This window comes from Lipotes vexillifer, unplaced genomic scaffold, assembly GCF_000442215.2.
Source record: "Lipotes vexillifer unplaced genomic scaffold, Lipotes_vexillifer_v1.1 scaffold213, whole genome shotgun sequence".
NCBI classification, from domain to species: domain Eukaryota; kingdom Metazoa; phylum Chordata; class Mammalia; order Artiodactyla; family Lipotidae; genus Lipotes; species Lipotes vexillifer.
Window position 1 is genome coordinate 1208142 of NW_006780610.1, and position 16282 is coordinate 1224423.

Sequence of the window (16282 nt, forward strand, 5' to 3'; positions counted from 1 at the left end):
CCTGTCGGCAACACCAGGGAAGCAGTTGCTTCTCCAGCTGTGGTCTGAGTGGCATCTCTGCTGCCCCTCAGATGCTCACGCCAGCCGTGGAAACCTGGGCCAGAGTGGGTTTTCTCATCACAGATACTTTGCTTACAATTTTCTCAAAGAACCTGGAGACCCGGGGCAAAGCCTGAACAGGAGGGCTGGGCCTCCCTCTTTGGGTGAGCTCTGGGGTGAAGGAGTAGGGGCTGCTGAGCGTGTCTGTCTCTTCGTGGAAACAGGAGACCCGGAAACAGGAGTCCAGGCCTGGCCACTTCTTAGCTGAGTTGGATGGGCAAGGCCTTAACTTTTCTGAGACTGGGTTTTCTCATCTGTGACGTGGAGGTAACTAACTACACATGTAACAGAAATACTTTAAGGAGTAAATTAGGCTTTTGCTCTAGCTGGTTCAAAGTATCAGATAAGCCCTCTCCCACCGTCCACCAAAAGACCATGCACATACCAGAAAAACACACAAGCTGGCACTAGAATTGGAAACTAAAGAGGTCGTCATAGGCCCAAGTCCAGGGGGACTTTTCCATTAGCTGCAAGGTTGATGGGGGATGGATGGAGAAATACAATCCGAGACTCTGCATACATCACAGGGCCAGCGAGAACAGTCCAGACAGCCACAAAGAAGTCAAAACATGGCTTCAACTCATCCCTACTGTCAACCCTCATTCACCAGGCCAGTGGGAGCCGTGCTGATCAGGAGCCCAGGTGGCCATTCTCTGCTGTCTGGGGACTGTCTTCCTCTTCAGCTGGAGTGGTGCCTTCCCTTCCCACCCCCATCTCCCCTCTCCTTTCTATGTCCTTTTGAAAAGTCGGATTCCTCAGGGTGATGGGGCCCTGAGCCCTGGGATGGGAGCTGCCCTGGGGAAAGCGCTGGGGGCTACAGCAGAGCTGGGAAGGGCTGGGGGCGGAGCCTGCCTGCAGCTGTCTCTCCTGTATTCTGACCGAGCCTAGGACTTTCAGCCAAGTTGTAGAGGGCGACAGCAGGAGATCCCACCTCTGCACTAAACAGAGCCACGGGCGCCTGCTGCCCTGCTCCCCAGAGTGACTTCCAGCGCCCTCTGTCCTCTTTCCTAGCACTCGTCGGAACCGCCATTAAATATTTAATTGCATAACTAGTTATTCACTGTCTGTCTCTCCTGGACTGGAGGCTCTGGGAGGGCAGGACGAAGTTGGCCTGGCTCACTACTGTGTCAGTGGCACTCAGCAGAGGCCTTGGAATTTTAGGGGTTTAAATTTTTTTTAACATTTTTTCCTCAATTTTATACTCAGAGAAAAAATATTTTTCTTTTTTTTTTTGGCCGCACCATGCAGCTTGCAGGATCTTAGTTCCCCAACCAGGGATCCAACCCGTGCCCCCTGCAGTGGAAGCGCGGAGTCCTAACCACTGGACCACCAGTAAATTCCCCCAAAAATATCTTTCTAAAGTATATTATTAAGTAAAATGATGACCTTTAGCATAAATATAATACTTAAAACTTGGGATCACTTGTGGTGATCATTTTGTAATGTATAGAACTATCAAATCACTGTCTTGTGTACCTGGTCCTGACACAGTGTTGTAGGTCAATTATACCTCAGTTTTTTAAAATGAATAGATAAAAATTTTTAAATTGCCTTGATTATTTTAGGACATCAACTTGCCAGTTTCTACAAGAAGGCCAGTTAGAATATTGATTGGGATTGTGCTGAATCTATAGATTAATTTAGGAATAACTGACATTTTATTTTTGGAATAGTTTTTTTAATTGAAGTGTACTTGATGTACAGTATTATATAGGTGTACAGTATAGTAATTCACAATTTTTTAAGGTAATATCCATTTATAGTTACTATAAAATGTTGGCTATATTCCCTTTAGGTATTTGTTGAATGCAGCATTAGAGAGAAAATTTGTCTACTTTGGAAAGGAATTTGGCAATATATTCCAAGAATCAGAAAAATGTTTATGCTCTCAGTATTAGGTAAGATGCTTTTGGATGTAACAGAGAACCCTGAGTCAAACTGGCTTAGGCAATGGAAAACACATTGTCTCACTTAGCAGGAAGACCAGAGAAGGCAGGCTCCAGGTTGGCCTGAGGTCCTTTCTGTCTCTGTGCTGTGCCACCCTCAGCAGCACTGGCTTCATCCTAGGGTGGGCTGTCAGTCGGGAGAGAGGTCTTAAGGGAGGAAGGGAAAAGACCCTTAAGAGGGAGGGAGAAGCACCCACCTCTCTTGTAAGCCTGGAATCCAAATCTTCCCCTTATGTCAGATTGGGCCAACTTAGTCATATGCCCACCCTTGGACCAGTAAGAGTTACCAAGGTGAATGCCACTCACTGATTGTTTTAAACAAATCAGGATCTGCCTCTAAAACAAGGGATGAGGTGGACAAAACCAGAGCTCTGTCAGGAAGCAGGAAGTGAAAAGCTACCAGTGGCGTTCACACTCGCTAGCCCAGTCACCTCATTTCCAGGAGTTGATCCTAAGGAAATAAGCAGATAAAAATCAGTGTACAAAGATCTTTATTGCAGTGTTGTTTAAAAGACAGGAGAGAAAGGGGGAGAGAGAGAGGGGGAGAGAGAGAGAGAGAGAGAGAGAGAGAGAGAGAGAGAGAGAGAGAGAAGAAAGTTGGACTTGATCTAAGCAGTAACTGTATTGAAATATTTAAGTCAATTATAGTGCCTCCATACAATGGAACATACTGGTGGCATTTAAACATTTCTACAAAGTGTTAATAACATTGGAAAGTCTTCTGATATAACATTAAATGAAAAATAGCAGGATATAAAATGGTATTGGCAGTATAAGTTCAGTTATTTTTTGAAATGTGTGAAAAAGAGACTGGGAGGAAATCGGCTAAGATGCCTGTAGTGGCTGCCTCCCAGTAAGGGTGATTTTCCCTGCCTCTTTACACTTTTCTGTCCCACCCGCTTCAAGCAGGAGGACCCCTTCCACAGTCTGCCCAGGCTGGAGCCAGTTTTGTTCTGCCTGTTCTCATTTTTGGCTGTGAAAACAACAGTCACGCTTACTGAATATTTACTCCGTGCCTGATACCGTTCCAGGCACTTTCATCTGCGCTAATTTAATCCTTACAACGAGGTAAGTGCTTTCATTTCTCATTTTGCTGAGGTGTTCACTGAAACCCCAAGATGTTCGGTCGTGAGGTCACACAGCTAGTGGGTAGAGGCCTTTGGAATTCAAGAGTGGGTCACATAACTTCACAGCCTCCGCCTTCACCGCCAAACCAGGTCACTTGTCAGGGCAGCCACATGCTAATGAGAACAGTCCCATTCATCGAGCCAGATTCTGGACACACCCTTTACATTGACTTGTTCATTTAATCCCCACAACCTCAGAGAGGCTGAGCGCCTTGCCCGAGGTCACACAGCTAGGAAGGGGTGGGGCGGCGGTAGAGGGGCCCAGGGTCTGACGTGGGACCCCTTTGTCTCTCCCGCTGCCCCACAGGGTTGCCTGAGGCCCTGCTGCCCCGTGGATCATGTTTAACGGGGAGCCAGTTCCAGCCTCAGCTGCGGCCTCCAGGAACGTGGTGCGGAGCTCCAGCATCAGCGGTGAAATCTGCGGACCCCAGCAGGCTGGGGACGGGACCGGGACCACCACGGCCAAGAAGCGGCGCAGCAGCCTTGGGGCCAAGATGGTGGCTATCGTGGGCCTGACCCAGTGGAGCAGGGGCACACTCCAGCTCCCCCAGGCTGGTGAGGGGTGTGGGGCCCCCCGTGTCGGGGCGGGGCCCCTCACAGTGACCGGGCGCCCAGGGGCGGTTCTCGCGGGTGGGCACTCCCACCCCCACAAATCCTTATGTCGCACTTACCACGTACCAGGTGCTGCTCTGGGTCTAGTACGTGTCCTACTCACTGACTCCTTCTGTAACTCTATGTGGAAGGTACTGGAGCACAGAGAAGTGAAGTAAGATGCCCCAAACTATACAGCTAGTAGGTGGTAGAGTCTGGGTTCAAACCCCAGCATTGGGCTCCCGAGTTCGTGCTCCTAACCTTGGTACTCTGCTGCCTCTGCACAGACTTACACACTTATCAGCAGTTATTCATTAAGCAGCCATCATGTTCCTGGTACTGTGCTGAGTGACACCACAGCTTCACAGAAACATCCATGAGATTCAGTCTCACCTGTAATCTCGAGTTTCCTAAGTACAAGTAGCTGCACACATATGTTACAAAGCCACGAGGGAGACACACATACAAAGACACATGCCTTGCATAATCACATAACTAGCATGCTCAGTTGCTCAGGAAACCTACCCTTACGCACATGCACACTCAGTGGCCTGTGGTCATAGAAACACGTCACATGTGTGTTTGCATATATCTCACAAAGCCACATTCACACACTACCTTCACGGCTACCTCCTGATAAATACAGCATACTTTCTCAGACACCTGGTTATAGAATCCTACTTATGCTTAGCCTGGCAGGTGACCCACCTTGTCACACACAGTCATACCTGGAGCTCACGTCACAGGGGAGCCAGCTCCCCCCACCAAGACCTCCTCACTTTGTGGCATCAGCCCAGACATCAGCTGGTTTTGTTTTAAAACCTCTTCCTGCTTATTCTGCGCAGAGTAACAACTTCCCTAAGAGACCTTCAAATATGCAGCTGGATGGGGGTGGTGAGGGGGTGGGGCACTGGAGGATCCGGGGAGAATGCCCATCAAGACTCCCAGCTGGGGCTGGGGCTGGGGGACTTCTCCAGGCCTTAGCATAGATTTTTACAAAGCCCTCCACAGGAGCATGTGGGATGGTCTTTTCCGGCAATCAAGCTGCGATATGGTTTCTGGCTCAGAGAAATGCTAGACGGGGAGGGGGCTTGAGATTATGAGTGCCCCAGGATGAGCATGGCCCCTGTGAATATGCTTGACACTAGGGAGTCAGGAAGATGGGGATCTAGGAATCCAGGAGTTGGGCTGGGACAGGACCGACGAGGTGGCATTAAGGTTGGGGGACTAAGATTAGGAGGGTCCCCAGGAGTCTGGCTTCAGGAAACCAAGGGCTGCTGATCTCTGGCTGAATCGGCTGATTCAGCTTCAGACCCAAAGGTCTCTTCATGCCCAAATGATTTGGAGGGACGGTCTTCCAAGGCCAGGACAGGTGCCTGAGTCACTGTGAGAATATCAGTGATCTGCCTGGGGACTGTCCAACTACCTAGGCTCCACAGTCAGCAGGCAGGGATTGGAGCAGACACCAGGGTGACCTCCAGCCTTGAGGGGAAATGAATGATGATGGGGCTTCCAGATCACTTGTCTCTGCGGTATGCAAGGGCATGGCTGAATGCCTGGGGAGCCAGGGGAATTGCCCACTGCCCTTCTAACCAAAGGTCTCTCTGAATCATCCAGTTGCCAAATGTCAGAGCAGGAAGGGGCCCTGGGGATCTGGAGATCTTCTGGTCTGAGGTACTCATTTTATTGTTGAGGCATCTGAGCCTGGAGACTAGAAGGTACTTTTTTGGAGAAGGACTTCAAATTGGCCTTCAGAGATACACCCTGTCATTTACTAGCTGGGCGACTTGGGCAAGTTACTTCACCTCTCTGAGCCCACTTCCCCATTTATAGAATAAGGACAATAATACATGCCTTGCTGCGTTGTCCAGGGGATTGAGTGAGATAGGATGTGTAAAGGTACCCAGCCTCTTGCCTGGCACGTACTAGACACTTGGTAAATTGTTGGTGTTATTATTACCCATGGTCACACAGTAGGGCCAAAAAAAAGTGACTTCTCTGGCCTCCACAGCTCTGCCCCTTGCTTGTAGAATACTCCTCTCCTCTTCATAATTACTTGTCCCCATTTTGTTCTCCCAGGCCTTGAGGTTGCCAGTGTCCCAGCTTAAAGCGCCATCCTGGGTCTGGCCTCAGAGGGAGGTATGGGGCCGATCACTGAGGGCATTGGTCCCGGAAACTCTGTTCTGGGATAAGATCCTAGCAGGGTGACCCTGCTGCTCCTGGTGGGATGGCTCAGTTCCCTGCAGGGCGGGGCTGTGTGAAGTGGGGAGGAACTCCTCTCCAGGACCCAGTCTCCTGGGCTATGAGTCTGCCCTTCCCACGTCCTCCATACTGCTCATTGGCTTGAGCCCCACCCATCCTATCCTCTTTGTTCCAAAGCCTGTTCTATTGCGTCAGCCTCCCCTCTAGTTCCCCTGCCTTCTGCCTGCCCCTTCCATTTTGTTCCTTATGTTGCCCTAGAATGGCCTTCCGAAAACTCACCCTGAAACTTTAGAGGACTAGTTCTGGCTCTCACTCCTCATGGGACCTTGGCAGAGTCACTTTCCCACTGGGCCTCAGTTTCCTCTTCTGTAAAATGGAGCTTAAAAGACTGTCTCCCAGCTTCCTTCTAGATTTAACATTCTTTAAGTTGTGGGAGCAGAGAGGAAGGTGGGGTCAGATCTTTGGGCTCCCAGGACACAGGTGGGTTCTGGCCTGGCCTTTGGCTGGGTCTACACAGGGCCATCCTGGGCTGTCCTTGCCTTTGCCCAAATGGAGCTTCTCTTTTCAGTACCAAGGACAGTGGCTCTCCCCTCCTAGTCTCTGGGCCCTGGACCGGGGTGGGGCGAGGGCTCAGGATCATTGCAGGAGATCCCATGGGGAGTGCTGCTGGAGGCTGTGTTTTCCTCTCCCTTGTTCATGGTGGGACAGATGGGATGGTCCCTGGAGTCTTTTGGTCTCCACGGACCACAGAATTATTGCAAGCAACTTGGTCCAGTTCTCTAGGGAGAGAGGCTACATGAAGTTACTCCCCAGATCGACAGAGTTCAGAGACTGGACAGGTATGAAACCAGTAGAGGAATTTTCTCTGAGTTTGCAGGGCCTTCCTCCTCACCCAGAGACGTGGAACTTAATCTCTGCCGAATCACATCTCAAAAAATGTGGAGTTGGTGGAGGGGAGTGAAAAGTAGCAAATCAGTAAACTGGGAGTCAGTGGGCCCAGGGTCTAGCCCCAGCTCTGTGGGTGCTTGGACTTTAGGCTCCCCATCTGGGAAATGGCACTTCAGGGTTCCGTAACTTCCCTACCCAGGGGCTCACATTAGGTTGGGCAGATCAAAGAAGGTACATTTTCTCCCAAATGGGTCAAAGCTTTCCTAAGCTCTAGAAGATGGGGGATTGGGGTCACGAGGTGGTGAGGCTCTGACTTCAGCTCAGGGTGTATGTTGGAGGGGGTTGAGGAGAAGGAGGGTGAAGTGTGGCCCCCACAGGCCCTTCTGTCTTCTAATCGGATTGGAGGGGATGTGGCAGTTAGGAGCAAGGGACAGGGCAAGTCCACCCCACCCACAATTATTGCCCAGCCCTCTGTGTGTGGTGGGTCACACACCATTTGTGGGTTTGCATCTATGTGTGTGATTGAGCAGATGGGTTCAGCTCCTGGTGTTATTATGATGTGAAGGTCACATGCGTGTGGCAGGCTGTGTCATGTGTACGTATGACTAAGACTTGGTAAGACCATTTGTGGCTGTGTGACTGTTATATGAACATACACACGACCTTGTATGTGAGATCACTGTATAAACATGTGATTGTTGGCACTCACGTGTGTCTGTTTACGCCTGTGTGAAAGAAATATGCATGAGCTAATAAGACTCTGTGTGTGGGGGGGTGTGTGTAAGAGAGACAGACACGTCGATGGTCTCACTGATTGCTGGTTAGTAGCTGTTCCAATATCCCAGAAGCTGGGGTGGTTCCAGAGGAGACATTCCTCCTTACAGCACTCCACTCCCAGTCCCCCCATCCTGTCCTCTCAGCCTTTCCTCTCCTGATGGGGCTTCCTGAAAGATAAGTAGGGCAAAGCAGGAGGAATAAAGGCCCCCTTCTCCCAGGCTGGGGTCTCGAACATCCCCTCCCGACCCACTGTTGGGTGTTAGTGGGAGAGCGAATTTCCAAGGTAACCAGCTCCCCCTTCCCTGCTGCTTTCAGGGGCTGTGCTGCCTGCCTCACCCTGGCCTCTCCCCATCCCTGTAAGCAACTCCACTCTTAATTTGCCTGGGCCTCTAACCAGTGACAGCAAAAGGCTCCTTTGGTATAGTCCCTATCTGAGCGTCACTTCCCTCCCCGTCAAGCTCCTCAGGCAGCCAAGCTTCAGGAGGGGAAGTCCCTGAAAACCCACAACCTGTCTTCTGTCCGCCCCCCGGCCAGGCAGAGAGAGTGTCTAAAGGGACCACACTGCAATGCTGAGGAGGTTGCCATGGAAACCCAGGCAGGATGGTGCCGCTGCTAGGAGAGGCAATGTGCCCCATGTTCCATGCAAGGCTGAAGAGGGGACCTAGGGGTAGAGGGCCCCCCGAACAGGAGCTACAGAGACACTGGGGGTGAGCTGTCGCCACACAGCTTCTGAGATTCTTCTGCAGACCTCTCCCTCAAAGCCAAAGTCAGTTCAGGTCAGCCTAGGAGTCTCTCTCTCAGTCTTATTTTTCTAGTGGCTTCTCCACCTCTCCACACACATCCCCCTCCACATTCAGACCCACCTTGAGAATGGGTGTTAGTTTGCCAGTGGTCAGGATTCACATGGGTTTGTTTGTCTTTTATAGGGCCTGTGAAGGTATCACAGAGGTGGGTTGTGATATCTGGGAGTGACAGGGTTCAGGAGAGTACCTGGAAGAGGAAAAGCAAATCTGGAAATTCCAGGGAAGGCAAACTTCCCAGAAGAAGAAACTTAACCCTTTGGGGCAAGGGCTGAAATTCAGTGGCAAGGTGTGGGTCAGGGAAGCCTGGCAGGAAGGAGACCGAGGGTGGAGGGCTGCAGGGCTGAGCGCTGCCTGCTGACTCCCCATCCGTAGCCCCACCATCTCCACTCTGCCTCCAGCCATCCTTCTAGTCTGCTTTGTCTGCGTCACTGCCCTGAGCAGAGCCAGGGGTCAGACTGCAGACCGGCTCTAGAGGTCATCTCAGCAGTGGCCCTGCCTCCAGTCAGAGCCCTGCCTATCCTGCCCCCTCCCAAGAGGATGACTTTAGCAGTGATCTCGGAGAAGCCTCCTCAGTGATCTGACCTGTTCCTTCTCTGTGCTTCTGGGGGTGTCACAGAAGGGGCCACCAAGAAACTGCGCAGCAACATCCGGCGGAGCACGGAGACGGGTGTTGCCGTGGAGATGCGGAGTCGGGTCCCTCGCCAGGGCAGCCGGGAGTCCACGGACGGGAGCACCAACAGCAATAGCTCCGATGGCACGTGCGTTCAGCCCACCCCCACCGTGTACCCACCCTCCACTGCGGTCCTCTGATCACAGGCACAGGGCTGGAAAATCTGCTTGGGTTTCCAGCCCAGTTATCTGAGTTCCTCTGTATCCCCACCTTCCTCTGTCCCCCTCCCCTGGACACCTGCTGCCAGGGCCCCAGTCTTCCTACTGCTCTGGGCCTCTGTCTCCCATCAGAATACCCCAGTGGCCCAGGAGCAGTTCATCCCATCGGTATGTTTCATGCCTCCCACCTCCCAAGACCTCCATACCATCCTGCTCCAGAGGAAAGGGTTGGAAAGGAAAATGGGATCCTAAAATCTTTTAAATCTGAAACAGTTGTTACAGCTCAGCTGAATGGAGTTCTCACAGGTGGACTTGCTTGGAGCTTAGGGCAGGAGTTTGGACTAGATCACTTTTTCAAACTGGATGATGACTTACAGGCAGGAAGTAAAATCTGGTGAGTGGGTCAAAACCAGCATTAGAAAAGGAAATAGGAAATTCAAATGTATCCCATGGAGGAAGGAAAAATTACCTTGTGAACTTTTCAATAGATAGATAGATGCATGTAGGTCTATGACGTTAAATATATTTCTTAAATATGCATATGTGTTGCAGTCAACAATTGGAAAGTCTCTGGGTTAGATATTCCCTTGGTTCTCTTCTATGAAATGATGGTTATATGATTAAGATTTTCTGAATCAGCTTCATCAAGGCCCAATGATTTCAGGATTCTGCGGGTCTATTATTTAAATTCTATGATCACGTGTCTTGCTACTATGCCTGCTTCTATGAATGTGAGTAGCTGCTAGGATTTACCGTATGCAGAATGGCACTTCAGATCAGTGCCTCTTACTCTGGGATCTACCAGCCACTATCAGGCCAAAATCATTGTCTCATTTAATACAACAACCGTGAGGGATGTTGGTACTACCATTATTTCCATTTTACAAGTGGAGAAACTGAGGCACAGGAAAAGGGTATGGTACCTTTCCAAGGTCCCAGCTATTAAGTGGTGGTGGAGTTAGGATTTGAATTAAGGACATTTGACCCTAAAACCTTTTTTCACAATCTCCACGCTCTCTATACTAAGCTCCTGAAATTCTGTGACCTCAAGAGTCTACGTTTCTTTTTGTTGTAGTTGTTATCCTTTCTCTCTCTCTTTTTTAAATTGAAGTATAGATTTACAATATTATGTTAGTTTCAGGTGTACAGGAAAGTGATTCGGTTATACGTATATATGTGTGTATATATATATTCTTTTGATTCTTTTCTATTAGAGTTTATTACAAGATATTGAATGTAGTTCCCTGTGCTATACAGTAGGTCCTTGTTGTTTATTTTTTAATATAGTAATATGTATCTATTAATCCCATATTCCCAATTTATCCCTCCTTTCCTCTCCTTTGGTAACCATAAGTTTGTTTTCTATGTCTTTGAGTCTGTTTCTGTTTTGTAAATAAGTTTATTTGTACTATTTTTTAGATTCCACATATAAGTGATATCATATGGTATTTGTCTTTCTCTGTCTGACTTCACTTAGTATGATAATCTCTAGGTCCATCCATGTTGCTGCAAATGGCGTTATTTAATTCTTTTTTATGGCTGAGTAATATTCCACCATATTCATTCATATATATATATATATATTATGTCACATCTATATATATATGATATATATATATATATCACATCTTCTTTATCCATTCATCTGTTGATAGACACTTAGTTTGCTTCCGTATCTTGGCTATTCATTTAACCCTTTCAGATCCCATTATCCTAAAAATGTGATATTAGGCTATTGCTGACTGTGGCCAATAAAAATGGATGGGCCTTGAAGCCCCTTCCTGGGGTGTGAAGGCTGAGCCTGGTAGAGGAGAGACACAGGTCCTTTCCAATAAGTGTATGTAGCCTGTCTCCCCTTCCTGCCTGTCTCTGGCCAAGGGGGACTCAGGCCAAATGGTCCAACAGGGGATTGGTTCTGGGACAACGTTTTCTCTCTCTAGGCAGGAGCCTGGGCTATTGTAGGAGATCTTAGAACTTTCTGTGGTCCATTGTCGCCTCTGGGCAGTTCTGGGCCAGCCCTCCCTCACCTGTCCTTTCTCTGCTGGCCTCCCCAGAACATCTAGGCTTGAGGACATGCAAAAGTAGCACATTTCCCGTGATGATCACACCAACAGCCGCAGTAACTACCGCTGATTGTTTCCTGTTTGTCTGGAACTGCTCCTGCACCATCTGCCCAAATCCTCACCATCACCCTGTATGAGTTGGGTTTCATCTCTGTTTTTGTTTTTTTTTTGCGGTACGTGGGCCTCTCACTGTTGTGGCCTCTCCCGTTGCGGAGCACAGGCTCCGGACGCGCAGGCTCAGCGGCCATGGCTCACGGGCCCAGCCGCTCCGCGGCATGTGGGATCTTCCCGGACCGGGGCACGAACCCATGTCCCCTGCATCGGCAGGCGGACTCTCAACCACTGCGCCACCAGAGAAGCCCCCTCATCTCTGTTTTGTAGGCAAGGCAAGCCTCTTACCGTTTGGAGCCTCTGTTGTCTCATCTGTAAAACTGGATAATAGCTCCTGCCACCCACAGTGGTGGTAAGGGTTAAATGATACAGTGGAGCATTTAGTGTGCTGTTGGCATCTGGCCAAATTTCAGTCACTGTCAGTTTTTTTCTGTTACTATTTCCAGGCTCCCCACAGCCATGGGCCACCCACCATCGCTTGTCATTAATCTCAAACCTGTAATTGTGTTATTTTGGTCTCAGTTGCTGCTTTGGATACCACCTCACATTGTTGACTTGGATTTCAAACTTATAGTCAACTAAAACTCAGTTCTTAGAACTTGTTCCAGCCATTGAAATGTCTGGCCTTTGTCTCTGGTTCTTGGCATTAACACCCCCTGGTGAGGACGCAAGTGTCCAGCAAGCCCTGCCTTTTCAGGGTCGCCCTAGAAATTCTGGCGCTTGAGGATTAAATACCATGATTATGTATGTTTATTAGTCTCTTTTCTCAAGTGGCATCAAAGTATTTTTCTTTAATGTGCAGAGATGAACAGTTCTGTTTGACCCCAGCCATAGTAGTACACTCGCACATTGTAGAGGGGAGGTTGAGGCACAGAGGGAGTGCCCAGTGCCCCAGGGGCAGAACCACTGCGTCCTACCATCCAGATGCCCTCAAACATCTCATGCCTCCTTCTCCAGGTTCATATTCCCTACCACCCGGCTTGGAGGTGAAAGCCAGTTCAGCGATTTCCTGGATGGCCTGGGACCAGCCCAGATTGTTGGGCGACAGACGCTGGCAACGCCACCAATGGGTGAGTCTTCTCAAGGGCAGGGTGAGTGGGGCAACGGCAGCCACGCAGCAGAAAGGGTGAGCTCAGTGGGGGCCCTGCGTGATGCAATGCAAGCAGCAGAAAGGAGTCCTCACTCAGGCTTTTGTGCCAGTTGAGGAGGAGTCAGTATGCGCACTCCTCAATCCCTCCTGCAGCAGAGAGGAAAGGGTTCCAGGCTTTCTCCGCCAGCCGCCCTGCAGCAGCTTTTCCAGCACATTCCCTCCCTCGCATCACCACACACTCACCCACTCTCTCACCGCCTACTGTGTGCCCAGCTGTGCTAAGTGCCAGGCATAAAATGGTGAACAAAAATCATCATGGCATTGACATCCATGGAGTCTGCTCCATCACTGATTATCTGTGGGACCTTGGCCAAGTCACATCCCTTCTTTGAGCCTCAGTTTCCTCATCTGTAAGATGGGAATAATAATGCCTGCCATAGTTCTGCAATCTAAAGACAATGTATTGAGTCCCTATTTGATGCTTCGCATGAAATATTTCATTTACGCCTTAGGAACTGTGTCTGATTTGACTTGTTACTTCTAACAGTGCCTGGCGTCTAGAAGACTTTTAGTAATTTTCTTATCCTTCTTCTCTGCAGCTAGGAAGTACTCCCTACAGTCTATTCTTGGTCCTTTTAGCTGCAGTTCTGGCTCCCTCCCTCTCTCTCTCCCTTAGATCCTGGCTGCGTTGGCTTCAAGCAGCAACTCCCAGGCTAGCTTCCCCAGAGATGCCTCCTCACCTCCGCCCTTCCTTCCCCATCAGTCTGACCTGAGCAGTGTCTGACCCAGACATCTGCACTCAGCCCTCACATAGACAGTGTCTAACCTTTGACCTCACAGCACATAAGGAAGTTGAGTGCAGACAGTGCCCTGCTGTGAACTATGCAGTGGTGCTGGCATTCCATTCCAGGCCAGGACTCCTCCCCACTGCACTGCCCTGTCTTCCTCTAAACTGCTCGCACAGGAGCCTTTGTCTGCTGGAAGAGGGGTCCACAGGGACCCTCAGAGGGTGAATGTCAGCTCCCACTAGGCTCTTGGGTGGGATTTGGCTAATTCCCAGCCCTTGCTTTCAGACTTTTTTTTTTTTTTTTTTAATTTATTTTTGGCTGTGTTGGGTCTTCGTTGCTGTGCACGGGCTTTCTTCATTGTGGTGCGCAGGCTCCTCGTTGTGGTGGCTTCTCTTGTTGCAGAGCACAGGCTCTAGGCACACGGGCTTCGGTAGTTGCAGCATGCAGGCTCAGTTGTGTCTCATGGGCTCTAGAGCGCAGGCTCCAGTAGTTGTGGCACGTGGGCTTAGTTGCTCCACGGCATGTGGGATCTTCCCGGACCACGGCTCGAACCCGTGTCCCCTGCACTGGCAGGCGGATTCTTAACCACTGTGCCACCAGGGAAGTTCGCTTTCAGGCTTTCAAGGGCTTGGATAGTCTGCTTTGGGCCAAGGGCTGGGAAGCAGTGAGAGGAACCAGCCGCTTCCACAAGGCTAACACGCCATCACAGCCTAGAACACTTGTGTGTGGTGCCCCCTGGTGTCCTAAACTGGGAAGGACAGGTTTGCCTTGGCTCACCTTGTTAGGGATGTTACAGTGAGACGTGGAGATTAATTCCTGCGACCTCCCCCTCCCTATTCCCCATGGGGAGGTCAGGAATAGCCAGAGGGAGAGGGATGAATTCCAGGATGTCTCCTGAAAGTCATAAATCTCCATCTTCCAAAGTGTGCAAATACAAACAGTTGCATGACGGCTCAGAGAATCTAAAACAGGTGGCTAAACCCAAAGTCTGGCCCATTTTAGTTTTTCTGCATCAGGCTTATGATTCTGCACCCCTTCGAAGGACGTCCCAAGTGACTAGTGCAGAATTGCAAATTCTGCCAACCTGTGTCAAACAAAGCCAAGAGTTCGAGAAGTCAGACGACTGATATGACTCCACACACAGAACTTGCCCCGGCTGGATAATCCATTTTGTGGGGCACAGAGAGGAGTTCTCACTCTGTGCTCCCGGGACATCTGCTGCCTTCCCCCCGTCCTTTATCAAGGGTACTAGCAGGCCCTCATTTCCAGGACGTGCCTCGTGTCCTGGGCAGGCTTGTATCTCCGCGTCTCTCCAGACTGATATCCCATGCTGCATGGTGGCTGGCCGGCCTGCCCCTTGGTCTGGCTCTGCCTGAACTGTCCCTCCTGTCCCTTGCAGGGGATGTGCACATTGCCATCATGGACCGGAGCGGCCAGCTGGAGGTGGAAGTGATTGAGGCTCGGGGCCTGACCCCCAAACCAGGCTCCAAATCCCTACCAGGTGAAGCAGAGCAGCTGGGAGAGGGATTTTGGAAATGAGGTCCTGCCAGGGAGGGATATACAGCTGAGTTCTGGGTCTAGAGAGTCCCAGCTCCCCACTGGCCTAATCAGTATTCTCAACACTGGAGTCACGGATTGCCTGGAAGGCCAGTGAGTGGGGGGAGGGGGAGGGGGGATGGAGGAGTCGGTGTTGCGCCCATCTCTCCACCTGCTGTCCGCTGGTCAGCTCATCCAGCTCACCCTGCTCCCCTCCAGGATCACATGGAGGTTAGGGGATGGGCAGGCCACAGCAGTCTCCCCTGGACACCTCCCCATCATGCTCTCTTCCATCCCTCAGCCACCTACATCAAGGTTTACCTACTTGAGAACGGGGCCTGCTTGGCCAAGAAGAAGACGAAGGTGGCCAAGAAGACCTGTGATCCCCTGTACCAGCAGGCTCTGCTCTTTGACGAGGGGCCCCAGGGCAAGGTGCTGCAGGTGAGTGTCATGGGGCCGGTGGGGCGGGGCAACTCTCAAAGACTGTAATTTAAAATTTGCCTTTTTTTATGATTTATCTTGTGCCAGACGCATTAAATATGCTTTACCCATTTTTTGTTACAACCCTGTGAAGGTGTTTTTCTCCCTGTTGATTCATAAGGACACCAAGGTTCGGGGGGATAACTCGATTGCCCCCAGGTTGCACAGCTGGTAGGTAGAAGCAGGGTTTGACCACCATCTTCTTCTACCCGGTGCTAGTGTTGATTGTCCCACTGTGATCCAGCAGCAGAGCGGGAGCTGTGACCCAGGTCCTGGACTCTCAGTCTGCTCCCCCTTCAGGGAGGTTGTCATCTGGGATGCTGGGAAGCTCTGGAAGTCAGACCCAGGTTCTAATCCCAGCTATGCCACCAATTACTGTGTATCTTTGGGTTAGTTAATTAACCTCTCTGAGATACGTTTCCTTTTTGTAGAAATAATAATACATAGCACCTCTACCTAGATGGTTGTAACAGTTGAGATAACGTATATAAAGCCAGTAGGGTCGAGCCTGGCACATCTTAAGTGCTCAGTAAGTTGCTGCCCAAAGTCAGTGTGAGTTCTGCCTCTCTCTGTCCCGTCTGTGCCCTGGCAAAACTTCTACTTGGTTCCTGGACCCACTGCCCAGCCCTGGAGTTGGAGATGTGGCTCAGCTCCTCTCTCTTCCTCCCCACTGGCAGGTGATTGTCTGGGGAGACTGTGGCCGCATGGACCACAAATGCTTCATGGGCATGGCCCAGATCATGCTGGACGAGCTGGACCTGAGTGCCGCGGTCACCGGCTGGTACAAACTCTTCCCCACGTCCTCAGTGGCAGACTCTACGCTCGGCTCCCTCACCAGGCGCCTGTCCCAGTCCTCCCTGGAGAGTGCCACCAGCCCCTCAGGCTCCTAAGGGCCTCAGGAAGAGGCCTGGATGCAGTGTGGGAAGGGGTGCTGCCACCCCCCCCCCCCCCCC

General features: G+C 50.6%; 1 protein-coding gene across 1 annotated transcript; it reads left to right on the plus strand.

The window, feature by feature from the left end:
• The first annotated feature begins 3495 nt into the window (after positions 1 to 3495).
• Positions 3496 to 16261, plus strand: RIMS3 (regulating synaptic membrane exocytosis 3). Its single transcript, XM_007453747.1, has 6 exons — positions 3496 to 3727; positions 9050 to 9191; positions 12393 to 12505; positions 14713 to 14814; positions 15151 to 15290; positions 16007 to 16261. The coding sequence occupies exons 1-6, from the start codon at positions 3511 to 3513 to the stop codon at positions 16217 to 16219; spliced, it is 927 nt and encodes a 308-aa protein (XP_007453809.1). The 5' UTR covers positions 3496 to 3510; the 3' UTR covers positions 16220 to 16261.
• Positions 16262 to 16282: the final 21 nt, after the last annotated feature.

Bases quoted from the DNA above. Each gene is read 5' to 3' on its own strand.
- RIMS3 (XM_007453747.1), top strand. From the start codon at position 3,511: ATGTTTAACGGGGAGCCAGTTCCAGCCTCAGCTGCGGCCTCCAGGAAC. The intron at 3,728-9,049 runs GTGAGGGGTGTG...GGGGTGTCACAG, and splicing joins ACTCCAGCTCCCCCAGGCTG to AAGGGGCCACCAAGAAACTG. The intron at 12,506-14,712 runs GTGAGTCTTCTC...TGTCCCTTGCAG, and splicing joins GCTGGCAACGCCACCAATGG to GGGATGTGCACATTGCCATC.